Here is a 23,209-nt window from a genome sequence, read left to right on the forward strand (position 1 = left end):
GTATAGCTGATTCACTTTGTTATACAGTGGAAACTAACACACATTGTAAAGCAATTATACTCCAATAAAGATGTAAAAAAAAAAGAAAGAAAGAAAGCACAATATCCCAGCAATTACAGATTTTCCTTTAGGACACATATTTTATGTTAGGACACATCCTCTGTAAACAGTCAAACAGCATCACCCTGCTAATGAGTAGAAAACAGATCAAATCATCCTAATCTGTTCTTGGCAAATTAAGTCTAAGTGCAGACGGAACTTTCCACTGTGACTCTACACACGTTTGTCACTGAATCTGACTTTTCCAAAACATCTCTAAGTGGGAATGCTTGGGCTTGACGTTAATCGCTCTTTGACTTGAAATAGCTCTTTTTCTAATAACTCCTTTTCACAACCAATGAGAGAAAGGAAGCCAGAAGGAAGCCATATATTTAAAACGGCTAATGAATAATAGAATTTTAGTTTGAAAGTTTTATAACTTCTAAGGTAACAACAGTATGTAACGTACTTTATAGATGAGAAAGATCACAGAAATTGCCCCCTTTTTAGTGTCCATGCCTTGATGTACTGTTTCCTGGTTTCATATTATTATTCAGGACTTGCTTTATTATTTAATCTTTCTTGCTTCTTTGTCTTTTCTTTCCAATTAGATCAAAGGTTCTTTGAGGGCAGGGACTGTGTTCTTCTTCCAGAATACCCTGGAATTTTGCAACTATCAGGCCTTCAATGAATATTTACTAAGGGCTATGAGTATTTCAAAAACCCAGAAACAAATTAGCTACAGAACTACACACTGTGATGATTAAAAACGTTTCAAATGATGATTCTCAAACTTTAACGTGCACAAGAACCATAAGGGAAGACTATTAAAATGGTAGATTCCCAAATCTCATTCCCAAAGACTCTTATGTTTCAAATCATTTCCTATTATCATTATTAGGAGGAGAAGGAGTAAATCAACTTTAGGAAAGATGAGACATACCGGGGCCTGGGACTGCACTGATGTGTCTTGCAGAGAAAGGACTTGACATAAGGTAAGGCAGCTTTGTCCTTCTTCAGGGATACCCCACCCCCAATACGCCCTGCGTTCTTCTTTCTTTCCATAAATACTTATTGTGTGCCCACCAATGGCCAAGTATTAGGGCCTGGATTTAAACTGGTCAACAAGATGTATCAAATGCTTTGATATCAGAGCACTTAGATTCTACTTGGGGGGATGGCAGACAAGAGACAAGTAAACTTTAAGATTATTTCAGATATTGTTAAGTATTATAAGGAAAATAAAACAGGCTGGTATGATAGAGAATGACTCGTGAGAAGGGGGCTATTTAAAGAGTGTGGTACACAAGAAGATGATATGTGATCTGAGGACTAAATGACCATAAGGAATCAACCATGCAAAAGATCTTGAGTGAGAGCTTTCCAGGGAGATGAAACAGCAAGTGCAAAGGTCCTGAGGCAGAATGAGTGTCCGAGGATCAGCAAGAAGGCCAGAATGCCTGAAACTTGAGAGGGAGCTAGGTCAGACCATCTGCTAGGTACAATCTGGGCTTTGGCACAAAAGTATCTTGGGATTACTCCTGTGGGAAGGTGGAGAAATACTCCTGGTTTCAGAATTAAGGAAGGTTAACTATTCAGTAAATGTTAAAATAGTTTAATTTTTCCAGTTAAAAACACCCACGTTATTGGAACTCTTCTCCCATAAAAAACAGTTCATTTCATGATTCCATTTGGTTGATGCTTTGTGATAACACAGTTTTGTCATCACTGGCAGATTACATTTTGTAATACTTGAGCACTGAAAATAAGTTCACTTTAAATTTCTTTGAGATCCAAATTATTTATCATTCATTGGATGCCTCAAATATTATACAACAGGGTCTAATAAATGGTGTAAACTTATATTTGAGAATGTATATACCTCTCTAAAGGAAGAATTCTTAAGCCATAGTTTCAACATAAGTTATATGGCATATACCTTTATTTCCGGTTTTGAATTACTTTTCAACTCTTGCATTGACTTGTCTTATCATTCCAACTGGACGTCTACCAATTAAGAGTAATAGTACTATTACCTCTAAGCAGTTTGGTTTTGTCTGAATAACTGAGTGCTTAAGGAAAGAAAGAACCAAGGGCAAGCATGTCACCGGTACGTGTAAAATCCATTCTTGGAGACTACTACCGAAGCGAGGAGATAGCAGCTCAGCTTCAGGCCCCATGATCACTGCTCTTTCATAAGCCACCTAAGAAGAGGGCAAGCCAGGTGACAAGTGGGCCTTCTGTGAAAGGGCTCCGGTCCACTGGAAATGGGAATCAGCTCACAGTTTCATTTCACAGGGTCAACCGGATGGCAAATGACTTTATCTACCCGGAGCCAACCCAGACTGAACACATAATGGGCTTCATGCCCCCTTCCACTCTGCTGGGAGACTGGGAGCTTTCCTCTGAGGGTTGCTTGATTTAGTGAGTGTGTGTGTGTGTGTGTGTGTGTGTGTGTGTGTGTGTGCATGTGTGTTTTAGTTTGATTATACATTATGCTGCAGTTCTAAAGGCAGAAGTTTCTCCAAGCCATGAAGATTGACTTCTTTGCTTAGATCTGGAAGATCTGATTAGAAATCAATGGCTTCCAAAATCGGGGACCAGGAAATGGCAGGATGCAGATACAGTAGCTGCAGTGACAGACATGTAACGAGATGGAAATGAGTTGGTGGAATATTTGTGGGAAAAGGTCAGGGGAAGGATTGGGAATGAAGAGAAAAAAATCTACCTAAGAGAAAATGAAATGGTTTCATTATCACAAGAAACTCCAAGTAGCCTTCACTTACTTAGTCATACTGGAATTACAATTTCCGCTAGCATCGTTTGTGAAAGAGGAAGCAGGGAATACGACCATGGAAAGTGATATTTTAAGCTTCAACACATATTGCTCATCACTGGCTTGACTTACAGCATGTCTTTCAACAAAAGCACATAGTGATTTAATCTCAACAGTAATTCAGTCTGCAGCATATGAGACAAGACTATCATTGCAGACAGGCGGTAATTTGTGAAATTCAGGTGCTGGGGTTCAGGACCACCTGTTGAATTTAACCTTGGAGTTATAATGTTAATGCCATCATGTAACTGAACAAAAACACTACATATTTATCAGACTTTGGGACCTCTAGCCATGGAGATGTGAACGTTTTCCTAAATGGTATCTGTAACTCTCTCCAGATTCAGTAAATCAATGGCCAATTGAAAGTCTGTTGGAATTCTGATTCAATATGCAGCAGCATATGGCTTGGTGGTCATCACATTCAGCATATCCTATAATTTTTCTATAGCTTGATGTGAGAGTGGGACAAAAAAGCAATCAGAGTATCATCTGGCAACATAAGAAGAATAGAAAAGCTTTCATTTATCATCCCCTGTGTTAACTGGAAAAAAAACATCTTAGTAATAGTCTAACGATTGATTTCTACCTCTGCTTAAGCAAGACTATAGGAAGATCCCAAGTAAACCTAAACAGCAATTTTGGGAGAAGACATAAACGTTTTACACGTGCACCTTCAGATAGCCATTGGAAATGAAAGTGCCCAACTTCCGGCCGGTTAAATAGTAGCAGTAAAGTGACTACATTCTGAGCAGAAGTTTACATTTCCTTCAGTGGAACAATTGAAATAATGCCTAAAAAGAAGGCATAGATTTTAATATTTGCATTTGTTCCTTTGCTTGAGGTAGGGTAAGCTTTGTTGAACCCTTTGGGTATGGAAGTTTGTGAGAGGTTGGTTTTCTATGAAAGAATTTCATTGGTATTATCTGCTAAGACCTTCCTGGTCACATTTTTAATTCTCTGCTAAGAATTCCAAGGTCTTCCACACATATGTATCATTCACATAACACTTCACAGTTTACAAAACCCTTCACTACAGATTATCTCAATTTCTCATACAGAGTTCCCACATTCCTTCCCCAAAAGGGCTGTTCTTCATTTTAATGAAATAAGGCTCTGACACATTGAAAATGGAATCCAACATATTTGTGTGAATAAACACTGTTTTGAAAAAGAAGATGAGGGCATCATATTTTGACTTAGGCTATCAATATTCTTAGCTGGTGTCTGTCCGGCAGGAGAGCACAGGAAGGGAAGTATTAGCAATATCTTCCTAAAGGCAGATCAAAGCTTACAGCAAATTTACCTTTTGACAGCCCTGTTAACCAAAGCTTCACAAGTGCTAGATAGCCATTTCCACTAAACAATAGCCATGAAAAGCCACCATGTTCAATATATTCATTATAAACACATAAACACCACATCCCTCCACAGTGGGAAGTCAATGCACAAACTTTTCTAGAACTCCAGCCCTTATGGGTTGCTTGCACATGCAGATACAAAGTATGTAATCAATCAACAACTTAAAGAGAAAACAGAAGCTTGTGAAAACAGAAATTGTGAAACTGATGGCCCTCTCTACTTTTGATTTAAGATCTACCACCAGCACCCTCCCCAGTAAATCACTTCCTAATGACATCTCTCCCTCTTTTCTGCTTCCGTGAATTCTTCCCAGTGCAAGTTCCACTTTTTCAAAGAAACTTTCCTTGATCCTAGCCGGGCAGAGATCTTTCCCATCTCTGTACTCCAACAGTAATAACTGTTTATATCCAGTATTTCCTATACATTTATATCTACTGTCTATCTCTCTGTCATCTATCCATCCATCCACATTTCACGGTATGTTGTTTTCCCACAGGCATTCAAAGATCCCTAAAGGCTGCGTCCTGCCTTAAACTCTTTTGCATCCTCCAAAATCCTTAGCATTATCCATTGCACAAGTGAGTAGAAGTATTTTGATTGCCACTTAAAAAAAGTTTGACTTTTTCATGCATGGTTAGAACCATCTTTTCACACAAAAGGAGCACCTGCTAAATATTACTTTGGTTCACAACCATACAACCTAGTAATACAAAAAGCAGGATAGCTGGGTGGTTTCAAGAAATCCTCTAGCTTTATAGGGCATATACAGAATGGAATTGTGTTTTAATAAAAATATATTAGCAGCTTCAAATAATGGGGAATACATTTAAACTGTATTAAAATATCTTTTCAGAATCAGGAAACTTGATTAGGATTCTCCCAGAGGCTTCACACACTGAAACGAGAGATTTATTATTCCAGGGAAAGAAGGCTCAATTTCTTAAAAATTCACCTTATTAATTATTAGCCAAGCCATGCAGCGGCTTCCCGGAAGGCAGAGGAAAATAGGCCCTCAACGGTGAGTTTCAAGCCAATGGAAGCTGAGTTTGTGCCTCAAGCCTTCCGCGCTTGCCTGGGCACCGCTCCCCAGGGCTGTAGTAATTTAGCCCAGAGCATCCGAAGCAGAGATCAGATAGGAGTCTGCGAGCCTGAGCTGCGGCCGCGGACTGGCTGCTACTCAGCCTCCGGTTCCCTGTCGGAGGTAACCTCGGGCTGGTACACGCGCCATTCCCGGGTCTCCTCCCACTAGGGCGCGACTTGGCTGCCAAACCCGAGGCTTCAGGAGCCCTGCACCCAGCGATAGCTGCAATTCTGGGGATGAGGCGGTTCTAATTCCAGGGACAGTTCCTGTTAGGAAATTAGGCTTTGGGGTGCACCCATCTCATCCCTATTCCCGGAAAAACTTTGCTTCCTTCTCCAAATAGAAATTCACACCAAGTAGGAACTATCTTGTCCCACCCCAGCGGGTCCACTCGCACTTCCAGCCTCTGAATGGCACCTACTCACGGCGCCTCCCAACCCCGGGGAAGGGGGCAAGCTCAGGTGTGCGGGATCCCCAGGCTGGGTGGCGGGAAGGCTGGCGAGCAAGCTGTCACCTTGTGGTCCGCCACGCCAAGGTATCCGTCCAGTGGCCGCGGTCCCGCGGGGGCCTCGGGGTGCGGCGGGGGGCTGCCGGTCGCCGCTGCCTGCTGCTTCTGCGGGGGCCGCTCCTTCTGGCCGCCTAGGCTGCTGTACACGAGCAACAAGCTGGTGCACATGGTGGTGAGCGCTAAACACACTGCCAGACCATGGCGCTGCGGGAGAGCGGGAGAGAGCACAGGAGAGTCGCTGAGCGCCGACCCGGGAGGAGCGCGCCCGGCAGGGACTCCGGCGCGACGGTCAGACGGGCGGGGGCAGCGGGGGTAGCCCGGGTACCACCTTGGCAGCACGCAGCCCGGTAGAGGAGGCACCGTCGCCCCGCGTACGGCAGGGCATGCTCCCCGCGCGTCGCTGCTCTGGGCCGCCGCCGCCTCCCACATCCCTCGGCAGAGGACAGGTGGTGCGTGGCGCCCGGCTACGCGAAGAAGAGCACGCCGGCGGCGGGGGCAGGGGTGGGCTCACACTTTGGGAGGGGGCCCTCTGCCCCAGCTCGGCTTTGGAATGTCTAGCTTCTCCTTTCTGGACCCGTGGGGCTCTACCTTGGCGATCCTTGCAAGTTTGAAATCCGACAAGGAAACCAAGAAAGTCTGCAAAGGTCCCCCCTTCCCGCCCCTCTTAGTTTTTTGCCAGGCTGTTTCGTTAGGGCATCCCCATCCCCGAGCAAGGCGCCCATCACTCCAAGGTTTCTCTAGCTCTCCGCTGGCCGCTCGGAACTCCCGCCGGAGATCCAGGAGCCCAGCAACCCGAGTTTCCATTCGGGCTCTGGGATTCCGAGCCAGGCTGAAGCGAGGAATCGGGAGTGGACGCGGAGCAGGTGGAAAGTTGTCCCTTTGTAACGGGCGACCTCGCAGCGCAGGGTCAGGCACCCCGGAGCTCTCCCGTGCGCCCCGGGGACGCTGCGCCCGGGGGTCCCGCCTCTGCCCAGAGGAGTTATAACAAATGACTCACCACCAGGGTCTTCATTTTGGGCACCTCTTTTGTGCGGAATCCTCAGGCACACGCGTCCGGGGCCACTTTTTCTTGGAGGATTTCCATCGTGGGTGATGGGGCGGAAACGGCTCTGATTTTCACCGGGCCTCCAGCCGCGGCTGAGTGAGCAGGAAAGCCGCGGGACCCAGGAAGAGCCGCTGTTGCAGAGATTAGAGACAGAATTGAAGCTGAACCGGACCCTCGTAGTCTCTCAGCGATCTACACAACTGCCGCCTGCCGGGTCCTAAAGCCCTCTGCATTCCCCCCTTCCCGCCCCCAAATAATCATCTTTTCAGCCGAGTAGAATTGCTGGGGCGAGAGAGTTAACCGTGCCCATATACCCACCTCTTGGTCCGAAGGCTTATTTATCTTTTATGAAGTCATCAAGTAAAAGGGAAGGAGAACCCTATTGGATTCTGAACATGATAGCCGTTTGAAAATTTACAAACTACGATTTCTGTTCTGTGATTTTGATAAAAACAAGTCAACACCCCAAATGTCAATAGCTCTATTTATAGCATTTGCGTTTATGTTCATAGCGTGGAGGAATCTGTCACGAAATAATTTTTTCAAAGAAATTATTGTTTCAGTTTCCCAATTGTAAGCTTTCTGATATTCTCTTCCCCTTAATTTTACTTTTTAAATCGAGTTATTCTCATGCAATCTTTATATCCTCATTTTCATCGAAATTATTTCATTCATTACTTGTTTTAAATATTACAGTTTATTTTTCTATCAGAACCTTGAGGTTCCTAGTGTTCATCTAAATGATATAAAAGTGTTAAGAACATTCAGCACATCATATCCACAGGATTAACTGGACCTGCAGATTCTGCCTAATTTAAATGAAAGATTTCTGGCTGCTAGAGCTAAAACTGCTTACTGTTTATTTTGTAAGAATCCTAAGGCCTTTGGTGCTCTCCTGTGTTGGTCTACTGCACTGACAGTATATAATTTCACATTCAGAACTTAAATTAATTTTTTTTTAAATCATTTGTTTTTTCTTGGGAAATTCACATCCATAGCTTGTTTTAAGCATACTCTCCCTCCTCCCGCCCCGCGTTGAATTACACACGGCATTTGTTAAATGTCTAATTTAGTTTAAAACATATTTCTTGTGAAATTGCTCAGCCAGCGAAAATAGTTGTCTTAATGTATTACTTAACACCTCACCTGTAGCAGCGTAATGTTAAAGATTACGTTAAGATGGAAATGATCAGCAGGCCAACTGAACCATTGGCACAATAAGAGATTTCTCAAGGCCAAAAAAGGCATTACAATCCTTTTTTAATCTTCATTAATCCATTGCTGGACCAATGATAAAACAGGAACTATTTTTAACTTATGAGGCATCCTTCTATACCCAGTATTAAGAAAGTTAAAATTAATCGGTGCAACAATGACTATCAATGCAATGTGTTTGGGGGAAAGTGAGAAACCTATGGAATTCAGCCTTTCAAGGAAAAACAAAAAAATCCAAACACTGTCCAACATTGCCAGCCTTGAAGCTATTTATTCAATTTGTGCTTTAGGCATGAATAGTACCAGTTAGGGCAGAAAACGCAGCAACCAGAAGAGAATCTTATTGGGTCTTGGCAATTCTTTATTGGATGTTTGCACTTGACACTCAAATTAGGGAAACAAAGGACCAACTAGATGAATCATTGCAAGCAGATTATCTGTGTTTCTCCAGGGCTCCTTTTCAGATGCTACTAGTGGTAGCTTCTGCAGTTTTCAGAATCATTCCCCTTCTATCTAGTAAGTTGCCCAGTGACCAATAAAACACTTCTAATATGTTTTGCCATGCCAAACAGAGCCATCATATTTATGATTTAAGCTCATGGCAGCATGTTGGACATCCATTACACAGTATGTCTGACCAACTTCATTAAGCTTATGCTTTTTTTTTTTTTTTTTTTTACCTCCTGGGATAGCGGTTAGTGAGTAGCTAGATCTACTTATGAAATGACCAGGGTAAATTTGAAAAATGTAATTCTGAAGTTGATTTGAATAGTTTCAAGGTCTCTGGCTTTCAAATATTTGATTAGATTGATGCAATGGTTTTAGGCACTCTGGCCTGAGAGCCAGATGAACAAGGGGGAGTGGAGAAGGGCAGGTAAAACAAGTGACAAGTTAAAATCCTTGTGCTGTTTAATTCAGTGATCATTTAATGATCACCTGCTATTGGGTGGTTTTATATTAGGGAATGCAGAGAGGAATAAGGCACAGATCTTCTCACCTAAGAGCTCACAGCCTAGGGTTTGTGTGTGTGTGTGTGTGTGTGTGTGTGTGTGACAAGTCTTCAAGTTGGCAATAAAAGACTGAGTACTAGAGATTCAACATATATTTGTCAAGTGCCTACCATGTTAAGCACCTCCTCTGGTGAGCACCTGCTACATGGCAGGCATTGGGATACCTGGATAAATAGATCACATGCTGCCCCGAAGGAACTCACAGCCTACTATTCCCAAGTAACTGCCATGAATCTTTATATTACAAAAAATTAGGAAACTGTCAAAATACTTGATTGGTTTTTCAAATTCTGCGTGCTTGCTTATTATTACCTGAGGGGTTTGATATCATAAGATTAGCCACCTCTATGTAACTTTTTGCACACTTCTAGGTTAATAATTTGAAGAGCCAGAAAGAACAGAAAATAAGCAACATTCACAGACACTTGATTGACTTGGAGACGAGCAGACAAGTCAGTAAAGCTTTTTTAGTTCATCTAACTTGTCCAGTTCAATAAGTTGGGTAGTCACAATTTGCTTCTCAGAATCCAGGTAGCTGAAATGGATTTCTCACGGTTTGAAATTTCTCCATATTTCTGCCTCTGGTGCCATCACATCCAATCAAATAGATTCTTACTTTTGAAAAAAAAAAAAAAAAAGGATGAGAAAGGAAAGGAAAGGAAAAGAAATTGAATGTTCCACAATGTAGGTTGTGTGATAGGCTGAAGGCGATGATTTATGAAACAAGCCATGTCATGGGGTGAGGAGGAGTGGAGAGGTGGGACCTGGAGCTGGAGGGAGTGTCTGCCAGTGCACACGGCCACGGCCTACCGTGGTACCACAAGGCTCTGAGGGAGGCAGAAGACAGACTGCTGGAAACTAGTGAGCCCTGCCCATGACTCCTAAATGACCTCTCACATTAGAAACAAATGTTGCAAACATTCTAAAGATGTATGAAAAGCAAAAGACAACATAAACTGCATTTGGGATGCAACTGATTTTCACCTTATGACCTTAAAGAAAACGCTGCAAGAGCAAAAAGCTTCATAATGGCAGAAAGTCCTAGAACAAAGTGGATACTTGTTCCTTAGTTTCCTTAACTCTCTTTACTTCGCAAGCTGTGCCTAATGGGCTGGCTGGCTGAGAACAAGTCCGAGAAGTCAGGCTGCCAGGACCCAGATTCTGACTTTACCACTTCCCAGCTCTGTGACTTTGGGTAAGTTATTTAGCTGTGCCTTAATTTCCTTACCTGTAGAATAGCAACCGTGAGCACCTATCTTAAAGCTTTGTTGTGAAAGTTAAGTGAGATACCACAAGTGAAGTGTCAAGAGGAGTAACTGACGGTTAACCATGACTAATAATATTTTGATTATGATGAATAAACATCATAATGTTTATTTAAAGGTGAAAGACCAGGGTTTGACCTGTGTGACCAAGAGCTGCATGATGAAAAAAGCACTGAAAAATATTAAGCAGACTCTTGACTGACCTGTAAAATGACTAAACAAAGCCTAGCCCCCGCTTGTTAGAGGGCTCGTTAAGATGTGGACGTGACTGCTTTGTAAATGATGAAGCTCTGTATGAGCTGAGATAACAGTCATTCATTCATTCATCCAACAAATGTCAATTGAGCATCTACTATGTGCCAGGCACTGTTCTAGGCCGTGAGGATGTGACAAAGACAAGCAAGCCCATGAGGCTTATAGTCAAGCGAGGGCAATAAACTAATAGAATAGAATAGCAGACACTAGGGAAAAAAGCAGGGTAAAACAGCTAGAGATTGGGGTGGGGTGTAGCACTGTTTTCGCTAGGATAGAGATATTTGAGGAGAGATTTGAATAAAGGGAGGGAGGGAGCCATGAGGCTATCTGGAAGAAGGGCATTTCAGGCAAAGGAAACAGCTTGTGCAAAGGCCATGAGGTAAGAGCTTGGCTGGCATGTTGAAGAGACAGCAAGGAGGTCGTGTGGCTGGAGTGGAGGGGGTGAGAGGGAGACTGGTGTGGCGGAGGGCAGAGACGTAGTCCAGGGCCAGGTTGTCTAGTGCCTCACAGACCATGAAAAGGACGGTGCGGGGCTTCCCTGGTGGCGCAGTGGCCACTTAGGAAGTTCTTGCAGTGGTCTAGGTGAAGGAGGTGGTGGTGCTTTTAGGAGAAGTGACTGGTTTCAGGATGTGCCGATACTGGTATGAAACATGAACAAACGAAAGGAGGCAAGCAAGCGCAAGCCTTTAGGAGTGGGTGGCTTGGGGAACGAGGCTGCTAGTTCCAAGATGGGGAATGCTGTGGGAACAGGAGGTTTGAGGGGCTGTGAATGGAGGATTTGCACTTAGAGGTGCTCAGGATGAAATGTCACAAGCGGTTGGAATTCAGGCATAATGCTGGGCTTAGAGACATGGACAAAGCATCACAGTTGATGAAAGGGTGAGGTCACCTAGGGATAAGCCAGGACACAGAAGCAAAGAAGTCACCGGCCTGAGCCCTGGGAGCTCCAAATTCCAGATGCCAAGAATAGGAGGCATTACTACAGTAATGATAATACTGAAAAGACAGTGACTGACTCTGAGCTTGAATTGATTTAGATGGCTGACTATTTTCATTTTGAATGGATTTTCCATCCCAAGACAGTGAGTCATTTATGCCCTCAGAGCACTTTTCAAATTCTGTTATTGTATCAAGCATATTCATTTATATATTTATTTTTCATCCTTCCTTCTAGATCATAACTTTTCTAGAACCGGAACTATGTCCTCTTACTGTTCATATCCTCCATAAACCCATAAGCCCAGCATATAAGTGAGGGTAATGATATTACTCACTACCATTTATCCAGCTCCTTACTATGTGCCAGCACTAGTCTAAGAGTTTTACATGTATTCATACCTTTAGTCCCTACAACAACCCCACGAGGTAGGTACTATTATTTTCCCCATTTCACAAATGAGTGAACTGAGGCACTGAGAGTCGTTTGTCCAAAGCCACCCAGACTTTGGCAAGTGGTAGCATTAGGCTAAATCAATATTTGTTAAAACAAATCAATATTTGTTAAAGAATGAATGGATAGACGCTTTGTAGGAGTTCCCATAACCACGTTCTTCCACTAAACTCCAAATTGGTCTGATTTATAAGAATACAGTTTACACCCAATCTTTAGATAATATAACCTTGTTTATATATAACAAATATAAACAAAGCAGTGCCTTGTTTTGTGATGTACTTTTTTGCTACTTTTATTTCTTCAAGATATATTTTACAGACAGTAAAATACATAAAATTAGGGGTACAGTTTAATGAGTTTGGACAAAATTATACACCTGTTCACCACCACCACTGTCAAGATATAGATCATTTCCATCATCCCAGAGAATACCCTCATGCTTCCCCCCAGTCAGACTACCTCTCACCCAATAGGCAAACAGCAAAGATTGTCCTGATTTTTATCACGATAGATCAACCTTGCCTGTTCTAGAACTTAACATAGATGAAAACACACAGCATATGCCTTTCAGTCTGAATTCTTCTCTTAGCACACTATTTTGAGGTTTATCCATCTCGTTGGTGTTTTAATAGTTTGTTCCTTTTTATTGCTGAGTACTATTCTACTGTGTGAAAATGACGCAGTTGTTTTTATCCATTCTCCTGTTGATGAACGTTTGGGTCGTTTGCAGTTTGGGGCTCTTAGGGATAAAGTTACTGAGGACGTACTTGTCTTTTGGTAGATGCATGGCTTCATTTTTCTTGCATGAATACCTAGGAGTGGAATGGTTGGGTCACGTGATAGGTGTCGGGTTAACTTTAAAAGAAATTGTTAAACTGTTTTCCAAAGTGGTTGGACCATTTTTTATTCCCACCAGCAACAAATGAGGCTTCAGTTGTTCCACATCCTGTCAGCACGTGGTGTGGTCGTCTTTTAAATGTCTCTTGGCTTTTGTACAGTTTTCCAGATAAAGTTAGAAATCCTTGCTTAGCATCCCAGGTCCTTCCCAACTATGCATCCACCACTCCCTTTGAATCTCATCTCTACACAGGAACCTTCTGAATTAGCCATAAAAACTGTTCTTTGAATTTACAGTACTTATGGTCAGTCAGCTGGGTCTTTCAACAAGTCCCTTTCTGTCCTGCTCCTTCACATCTCAGCCTGTGCCCCATCCACCAGCATCGCCCACTTTCTGATCCTGCAGTCGGACACTGAGGCCCCCCCTTAACGCTCTCCAGCTCAGTTAAAAGCACAGGCTTGGAATCACACAGACCAGGTTTGGCCTAACCTCTGGCGACTGAGAGCAAGACAGACTGCCCTTCTCAGGTTCCTCATTTGTAACAGGCAGATAGTAAAACCTTTCGAGCAGAGTCGTTATATAGACAAAATACACTAACATATGCAAAGTGTTCATCACCATTCGACTATACAGATGGATCAAACAAAAGGTATGTTTTCATAAGGGGCCGCCTGTTTGGTATAAAAGAATTCATCCTCCAATGTTTATTGAGCTTTTAGCAAAAATAATAGTTAATAGGTATTGTCAGGCACGGTGCTAATTGGAGGCAGTGGCTTTTTAAATCGGGAATGATGTCATCTCCACTTTACCAACAAGGAACCTGAAATGTAGAGATGTGAGGTCGTTTGCTCAAGGTCACATGGCTAGAAAGGGACAGAACCAAGATTTTTTTTTTCCCGGTACGCGGGCCTCTCACTGTTGTGGCCTCTCCCATTGCAGCGCACAGGCTCCAGATGCGCAGGCTCAGCAGCCATGGCTCATGGGCCCAGCCGCTCCGCGGCATGTGGGATCTTCCCGGACCGGGACGTGAACCTGTGTCCCCTGCATCGGCAGGCAGACTCTCAACCACTGCGCCACCAGGGAAGCCCTAGAACCAAGATTTGACCAGACCTGTCTGACTGCAAAGCCTTCCCTCACAAGCTCCACATTCCACACTCCACTGTTTTCTACATGCTCTGACTCTCGGCCAAGTCCTCCACTGGGTGCTGGAGTTGCAGAGAGGAGAAAGACACAGCCCTCACTTACAGAAGACAAATCCATGAGCAGATAATTATACCCCAATATGTTGATTTTAAATGTTGAGTTACAAATGAAGAATTAGAGGGATCACAGAAGAGGGACATATGGCTGCGTGGGAGTGTTTCAGATATGATTTCTGGCAAAAGAGAAACGTTCAGCTGGTTTTAAGGGATCACTAGAAACAGGTCAGGAGAAGGCCAGTGTCCCTTGGCAGAAAGGACAGCATAAACAAAGCAAAACCGTGGAAGCATGGAACCTCATGGTAGGTGCTGACAACAGAGAAGGAGTTTGTGGGTAAGGTAGAGAGTTATCAGAACCAGAGTGGTTCTGTACAGCTGTACAGGTTGTGCAGTGGGCAAGGATGTGCATCTAAGTGGGTATCACAGTCACAGATACTGCAGATTTGTATATTTATTTCATCAGTTTCCTTGAAAATGACCATGACCATATGTAGACTATGCTTTACACATATCAGAGTATAACAATTTTCCATTAGATAGACGTAGAGTGTTGTAAGTACCAGAAGCCTTTAAAAATTTGCACAGTAGTGCCCTTTGGGCTGGGAGTAGTGTAGTCAGAATTACTTTCTAGGTGGATGTCTCTGGAGACAGTGAGAGGGATGGCTTTGTAGGGGGAAAGACTGGAGCCAGAGAGGACAGCTAGGACCCTGTTGTGGAAATCTGGGTGAGAGATAAAGGCTTCAGCCAGGGCAGTGGCTGTTGGGATGGACTGAAGAAATTCTTAGGCAGGTGTTATGTTATAATGGGTAAATGGATCAAATCCTAACTATGCAGAAGAGGGTTTATAGATAAGTGCCTTTTGGGGAATTCCCTGGCGGTCCAGTGGTTAAGACTCGGTGCTTTCACTGCCGTGGGCCCGAGTTCGATCCCTGGTCGGGGAACTAAGATCTCACAAGCTGTGCGGTGCGGCCCCCTCCCTCCAAAACGTGCTTTTTTCATGCAAAATGGAGTGTATAATTCTGGCCACATTTCAAAATGATATAGAATAATAATAAAAAATGGCTTATATGATGCCGTAGTTTGGGTTCTCTCGCAAGCATACCCTGCAATAAAGATCCACGTGCAAGCATCTCTTTGGCAGGTGGAGCAAACCCCTTTGGGGAGTGTAGGGAACGATATAGGGACGAACGGCAGCCAGTAAATGGTGCATCATCCAGCAAGTTACAACGGTAGACAACTGGGGCTCAGTCCTGCTGGAGGAATTCTGGCAGCCAGTGTAGAAGTCAGGTCTTGGTGTTTCCACCGGGGGCTGGGGGAGCAGGGGCATTTGGTTGAGGGCTGCCCTGGGCTTGGAGCGATGGGCGCTGGTTCTTTGGCCCGTGCTGACTGCCTCACACGTGGCCGTGCAGGCAGGCTCCGGAGGCTGGAAAAGACCCTCAGGCAGGGACTGGCAGGTGCCGGAAGTTGAAGTCCCCATAGAGTTTTCTTTCTTTTTTTTTCTTTTTCTTTTTTTTTTTTTTTTTGCGGTACGCGGGCCTCTCACTGTCGTGGCCTCTCCCGTTGCGGAGCACAGGCTCCGGACGCGCAGGCTCAGCGGCCATGGCTCACGGGCCCAGCCGCTCCGCAGCATGTGGGATCCTCCCGGACCGGGGCACGAACCCGCGTCCCCCGCATTGGCAGGCGGACTCCCAACCACTGCGCCACCAGGGAAGCCCCCCATAGAGTTTTCAAAGGACTCTTGAGAGTTTTCAAAGGATTCAAATTCCTTAGGTTGTTTGAACCTCCAGATAGTTTTGTGACCTAGAAAAATGTGTGGTTTCCAGCTAAGCCTGAGCAGCTCTTGCTCATGGTCAGTTCCACCGGCCTCCAGAGCTGCTGCACCAAACAGAAACGTCTCTCAAGGTCCCTCCCCTTTTCCTCATTACTGACTGGTTGGGATATCTGTCTCCTAATATAGATAGTGGGCGGTTGAATTTAGAAATTTTGTATAATTCACCTTTGTTTTCCCAGAGCCTGGTAAACAGTGGGTGTTTAGTGAATGTAATTGAGTGGATGGATGAATGACTATTATCATCGCCATTTTAACGGTGTTAAAACTGGGACTGACAGAGCTAAAGCAACTTACCCAGAGTCACGCAACCAGTTAGAAGAGACAGGACTTGAACTCAGCTCCTCCACATTCCTCTCGAGAAATCTTGCTGCTGCCACGCAGCTCCGTGAGGGTGGGCATAGCGACTCTTTGTCGGGGATTCGTAAATCCCACAGGCCTATAAAGTTTGGAGTATTTGAAGGTAGGCCAACAACTAGAAAGGAAGGCCAGGAAGCTTCAGGGGAGGGAGTTTTTCACATTAGGAACTGACTTTTGTTTTATTATTTACGATATCTCAAAGTAGAATGGGGAAAGACAAATAGGGGCAAACACTGTGACCCTCATAAAATAAAACACATTTTTCCTCCAAATGTGAAAGACAAAGGACCATCCCCGTAGGACCCAGTGCAACGATCTGAAATCTGAGTGAGCACGTGCTGTAAAGCTCGCTGTGCTCCTGGGTAACCTGGGAAGTCAGGGGTGATGCTGGGCCTACATCAAGGAAGGCCGGCCTTTTTATTCTTTTTGTTCAACATGCAACGAAAGGGGTAGCAGCTGCAAGAGGGAAGTCAGCTAAAGAGTTTTCGAAATGAATTTAAAAGTGCATTCTTGAGTGTCCTTGCGATATTTCTGCTAATGTAAAAAGCACGATTGATCTATGAGCAGCTTTCTGCTTCTCTTCCCATGCTAATTTATATCATTCTTGCGTCTTTTTCCTTTTGTTTCAAAATATTGCATATGTCATTTAAAACAGCTGATTTTATTTAAGTAGCATTGAAATGTGACACTTTTAAAGAGTCAACTTTTTTTAAAAGTTGACTAATTAAAAGACCTAAATTTGTGACTTCTGAATTTCTTTTTATCTGTGGAACCTGTACTTCACTTCTGTATAAAGTTAAGGGTACAGGCTCCACTGTCAACTACATCCATGTTTGAATCTTAGCTCTACCATTTATAGGCTGTGACCTTGAACAAGATACCAAGTCTGTCTAAGCTCCAGTTATCCCATCCATGCAAGGGCAATGGTAATACTGCCCTCCTCAGCTGGGCCATTTTAAGGATTAAATGAGGTAATGATGAGGGTTTCCAATAGGTATATAGAATTTTTATGTATTTAATCCTCACGACAACCCTCTCAGTTAGCTGCTGTTGTAGTGTCCTTTTTCATATAAGGAAACTGAGGCATACGTAGGCAAAATATCTTGCTCAATATCACAGAGTTACTAAGTCGTAGTATCAATATTTGGACCCTCACACATAATGAACTTAAAAAAAACCTGTCAATTATTATTGTAGTTTAAATAAAACATTTCCCGGAGACTCATTGTGTGAGTTAAGATTGGAGCTGTCTGGTTGAGGTAGGAATGGGAAACCCAGATCTCTTCCTCCTGCCTGAGGTGGCCATAACTTGGAAGTTATGCTTGGAAACCACTGGCCTTCCTATTGCTGGTAGAGAAAAATAAACATGAATAAAAAATGAAAAACTGACGGATCCTTATAGGCGTTCTGTTTGGAATGCCTTCTGTGTCCCACACCTGTCCTGTCGCTCCTCAAATAAACAGGTGCATCTCCTAAGATGACAGACAAGGCAAGAGCCATGATGAGAGGTTTTAGGGGGGCCTGTTGTTGTGAGATCCGAACGAGGGTAGGTCAGTGTCACAGCCAGATAATTTCGCATTAAAATTTGTACTTAACAACTTAAATTGTTTGAAAAATATTCACTCATTAATTCATTAAGCAAATAGTCATAGAGTACAAAGTATGTATCAGACATGGCTCCAGTATTTGGGGGTTGCTAGTTGGGCTCAAGATACTGAAGTGGAAAGCCAGCTATATATGCGCACACCTCCTCTCCCCGAGTCATCCCACTTGGCACCTGCAGGTGCCCCTGCCTGCCCATTTCCCTCTGTGTGTAGTCTGGATGACCACTTCTGTGTTGCATCATCTCAATCCAGACACTAACGTCTTTTCCCACGTGTTCTTATATATTCTGTAATGTTTCTATCGTCACTTCCCATAGAGGCATGCGTTGTTTCATTTTCTATTTTCAGAACCTTACTTCCATGCCCTTCCAACCAAGGTAAACTTCTCATGTGAATTTATTTCCCTTTTCAAGTCAGAAGGCAGGGGTTTTCTTCAACATGGTATCTCTGAAGGGACAGGGCTGTCACAGCACCTAACTTGCAAGATGGTCATGAAACTTGACCTCTATAACACAGGCTCTGGCACATAGCAGGCCCTCAGTTACATATGATTTCCCCTCTTCTTTAAGAACACAGTAGCCTAAATTATATACTGTGAGATCATTTACAATTTATGCGTTGTTATACATCAAGGACTTAAAAATATGGAGGTCATTTCTTCCTTTTCTAGGTTATCATCAAATAGAATTTATGAACCCTCAGATTCATGGACTTTCAACGAATGATATAAAATTGAAGCAATAAGGCTCCATTCCACATTTTGTCTCAGAACTTCTTTCACATACATTTTTGGACCTAATAATAGTATTTTCCACTTGTGAAACTTCTTTTCAACTTGGACACTTGTACGATGGTTGGCATCGTTTCATGCTTATGTCAACTAGTCAATGAGTTGAGTTTTCACTTTCCATGTGTAACTTTGGTGCCTGCATTTGTACGTGTCATAAGTGGGAAGACTAATTGAAAAGTGATGAGATGTGAATCTAAGTGATTTGACATGCAAGGGCTTCTAGGATAATTAAATAATGAATTGCTTCCCCTATCTAGCATTTATTGAGAGCCTACACGGTTGACACGCAGCATGCTCTGTGCTAATAATACGAAGACGAAAGAGTTTCTCAGGAAGCGAACAGGCAATCAGTAGAGACAGTTCCATAAAGGATTGCAGTGTGGTATGTGGAAAGTGCAGCAACAGCGGCACTGGTGTAATGGTAGCAAAAAGGCAGGAGCAATCAATTCACTAAGTTTTCAAGTATGCTATGATGAGGCCAACAGATCACGAGATGACTGCCACTGAAAAATAATTTATGCTCTGTTATATTCAGAGATCCCAAGAGGAGGGGCATGCTATACCACAGGCGGCCACGTGAGAAAGCTCCAGTGTTGGTCAGGGTGTAGGGGGAGGAAGAGATGTGGGCAGGAGCCTTTCTTGTGGTGGAGAAAGGCAGGATAAGCAAGTTTAGGAGTGGCTAGTTGAATGACTGCAGCAGGCTCTGGGGCTGAGGGGCTGGCTCTAGTTGTCTAGTGTCTGGTCCTGGGGTGATTAGGGAAAGTGGATGAGAGCTGGTAAAGGAGACTGCTGGGGCTATGGGCTCTGGATTGCTTAGTTCGTATGTGAAAGGCATGCTTCTGGGCTAGTTGTTTGCTGTCTTTCTCTAGGAATTAGCTAACCCTTGGAGGAGCGGTCTGTCCAGAAACAGCAAGTCCCCAAATAACAAAGCATCAAAATATACAAAATGAAGAATATGGTTAATACAACCACGTCGGCCAGGGCAGCCAGGAGAACAGGACTAAACCAAGAGCAAAAGAGCTTTCTGGACAGAAGGTTCAGTTTATGCAAATATCCAGAGACGTGGAAGAACCTGTTTGTATTTTAATATGTTTCGAGTCCGGAGTCAGGACGAAATGTGAGCAGTGGGGCGGGGTGGAGCTCTGAGCAGCAGTGCGTGAAGTTTGCCTGGATCAGGAATTTGGACTTCGTGTGAAAGGTAGTAATGTATACCTGAAGGGTTTTACCGAGGAGGGTGACAATGATTTCAGTTTCCTTCTGTTTGGTGAAAATTTATGCTATTATATCTATGCTACTTAAAAATTAAAGAGGTTTCACATTTCATCTTTGTAAGATAAACAACATGATCTCTTTAGTACTTTCAATGGTTATGTAAAGAATATTTACTCTTTGGCTCCTACAGATTGTAAATCCTTGGTGTTCTCTTTCCAGCACCCTCCAAGCAGGCAGGTAGTAGAGCAGAGAGTACAGGGTGATAAGGCAGTCGTTAGAGGACCAAGGCCTGGTCATTCCATTGGTTGAGTCACCTCACTTCTCCAACGAGAAGATAAGATCACCCACTGGAGCTGGTCAGGTGGCGTGGATCCTGTATCTGCCACTTACTGTGTGAGTGACCTCAGGCAAGTTATTTCACTATTGTCTCAGTTTCCCCATATGTAAAATGGAAATAAACGAATATCTATAGTACAGGATTGACAACAGGCTTTGGATTTGGTTTCCCCATCCATCATGCCTCTGCCAGCACCGTCTCTGTGCAAACCAATGCCTTATAATACAGTATTATTATGACGGTCTGGGCAACGTTGGACCAAAGAATGTACATCATCGCAGCATAAAGGGCAACGGGACGATGTTTATGGAAATCACTGGTGCTATCATATTCCTCAACCCCCAGGAGCAGCTACTCTTCTAAGGTGGAAGAATAGAATATTGAAGACTTGTTCTTGGCTGAAGCCGGCATTCTGTAAAGTTAGTGTGCTGTCTTATAGGTTGCTATAAACCAGAGATTAGTATCTGGTATGTTTTCCTCCTCCTGTTCTCTATGACCGAAATACAGACATTGGGGAACCAAAAACTAAGGGGAGTGGTGCCTTGTGTGATTACATCTTATGCCTCCCAGCAACCTTTGTGCTTCCTGTCCTTACGCCTCTGGGTTCTATTTCTACTAGGAGATACAATCATTGTTCCCATGGATTGGAAGCTACCAATGCTGCCTTGTCCTTTCAGACTCTCCATGCCACTAGGAAACTGCCCCCCCAAAGAGACTGTATTTCATCTGGACTTGTTGATCATGCAGAGCAAAATAGGGTTACAGCTACATACACAGTGAGACTAGGGAGAAGCAAGGATGGAAACGCTAGATGCTTCGTGGAATCTTAATGGAAGACTGTCACAACCCCACGTAGGCAGGTCCACCAAGGACTCATATCCCTCAAGAATGAAAGTCTGTGTCAGTGAACTGAGCCAAGAACCCCAACAAATTAGTTGATGGTTCAAAGCAAAGAGACACAGAATGTGTAGCCTTGAGCTGTATTTCCTTCCCTGCTATTCTATAGAGATGATACATAGATAGATAGACAGTTAGGAGGTTGGCTGGTTGACTGGTTGGCTGGCTGAATAAGCACAGACACACATACATATTGATACATACGTAGGTGTTTCCGTAGTGTAGTGTTTATTACGTTCGCCTCACACACATACATACATACATAATAAAGCCTTTCACCATAGATGAAAATTGGAGCCCAAACTTTTAAAAAGTTTGTGATTTTATAAGGTTCCTGAAGAACAATATTTGCGGTTGGTCTTTCAGTCACTGTGTAAAAGAAAAGGAAATGTTTTCAATTATTAGTTATGTGGAAAATAGACCAACTTACAAACAAAGTATGTCCTATAAACAAAACTAGGAAGGTCCCAAATGATTATAAGGCAGTCACTCTCTAACTTACCCTTTCTCCTAACCCCTTTCAAGAAGATAAGAATTTTAGCTCAGCCCAGTTTTGGAATAGGAGCTGGGTGGAGGCCAGGAGTCAATCTAATCACATTGCATTGCACTGGCACAGTCTTCCTTTTGTGGGAGAGAGTGTAAGTACATTTTTATTTTGGTATGGTTTCTTTCTTTTACCTGATAAATGTGTTGCTTGAATTAAGTTTTAAAGATTAGAGGGGTAAGTTTTGTTAACTTTCCTGCCTCCCAGAATCCATTCTCCTCTGTTTTCTTTTGAGAAAGATTTTCTCGTGAGAAATCACCTCTCCCCCACAAATCACCTCTCATTTGTGTCATTTAGATGGAATTCTCAGTCAAGGGGCCCTGCCCTTCTCTAACCAATGAGTGGGTTCACGACCCCGCACACATGCCCTAGGCTAATTGGACTTTATCTTCCAATAGGTGAGAGCTTGAGCAGACTGATGCAAAGGAAACAAAATCAGGTTGAAGTGGACTCATCCCCATGGTGGCAGCACCATGTCTGGCTCCTCCCAGCAGAATCTCTGGAGCTGTCCTGATTCTTGCCCCTTCTGAGCCCAATTCTTCTAATATTCCTTCCATCTTGTGAACCATCCTATATCCGTCCAACAAATTCATTTTGTTTCATGTTAATTAGAGATTAGATTGGATTCCAAGACTAGATTGGAATCTAATAACCCTAACTAGGTCAGAGTAGAAAAGCTCTTAAAGCAGGCAGGAAGGGGAAAGATAGATACTCTTGACATAAGGAAGTCATGAGCAAAGTGATGATGGTCTTAAACAACATGATGAGTCTGGATAACCTCAAGTAGCGCAGAACAGAGAGTCAGTACAAAATTAATCCTGAAGGGGTTTTTATCCTTGCCTGGTGATTCCCAATATGTGGGCTCTGGATCTCTAGGTTACTGCACAGTCTAAAAAGACAAATTCTTTAAGAACCTCATCTGTAGATTGAATGAAAATCCATGGAAGTACTGTCATGTGCTATTCTGTGAAAAAATTTTAACTACAAGAAGTCTTACCATTGAAATGGTAAAGAACAACTGGTCTGTCAGCAGTTCTCGATTGTAGAGTGGTTAACACATTTCCCTCTCATGGTGCAATTTGATATTAGCTGAAATGTCAAGGGTTACAGGTCCATTACTTCTTTTATAAATTAGAGCAGATTCAAGGCTGTCCTTTCTATAAATTCATCTTGTCTACTTGTATTCTGATTTGTTTTCTTGAGTGGGAGAGAACTGAGTGGAATTTTAACTGCTGCTCCGAGAATTGTACACAAATCATTTGTCTGTTCTGTCTCCGTCACGGAGCATGGCGAGCCTCTGGTACTGGGGTGACACTGATGATTATAGAGCTAATGCATTGTCGAGGTGTTTGTGAGTTGTAGTTCCATCATTACCTTCTTTTATCGTTCATTTTACCCTCAGGTACATTTATTATTTATTTTGAAAAAATCTAAACTTATGCAAAAGTTAACAGAATAGTATAAAAAAATTCTTACATTCCCTTCATTCAGATTTCCTAATTGTTAACATATTACTGCATTCTGTCTATGTCTTCTAATCTCTCATATGTATATATATCAGAAAGATGAGAGAAGATGGCATATCTATCTA

General features: G+C 43.2%; 1 protein-coding gene across 1 annotated transcript in view; it reads right to left on the reverse strand.

Moving 5' to 3' along the window:
• The window catches only part of ST6GALNAC5 (ST6 N-acetylgalactosaminide alpha-2,6-sialyltransferase 5), a 175,148-nt gene extending 168,106 nt beyond the window's left edge, over positions 1-7,042 (reverse strand). The window contains exons 1-2 of the mRNA XM_030866177.2: positions 6,824-7,042; positions 5,833-6,030 (exon numbers count right to left, since the gene is read on the reverse strand). Of these exons, the coding sequence (XP_030722037.1) occupies positions 5,833-6,030; positions 6,824-6,838 (213 nt within the window). The 5' untranslated portion in view covers positions 6,839-7,042. The remainder of the gene's footprint in view (positions 1-5,832; positions 6,031-6,823) is intronic.
• Positions 7,043-23,209: the final 16,167 nt, after the last annotated feature.

The sequence above is a fragment of the Globicephala melas genome, chromosome 1, assembly GCF_963455315.2.
Source record: "Globicephala melas chromosome 1, mGloMel1.2, whole genome shotgun sequence".
Lineage (NCBI taxonomy): Eukaryota > Metazoa > Chordata > Mammalia > Artiodactyla > Delphinidae > Globicephala > Globicephala melas.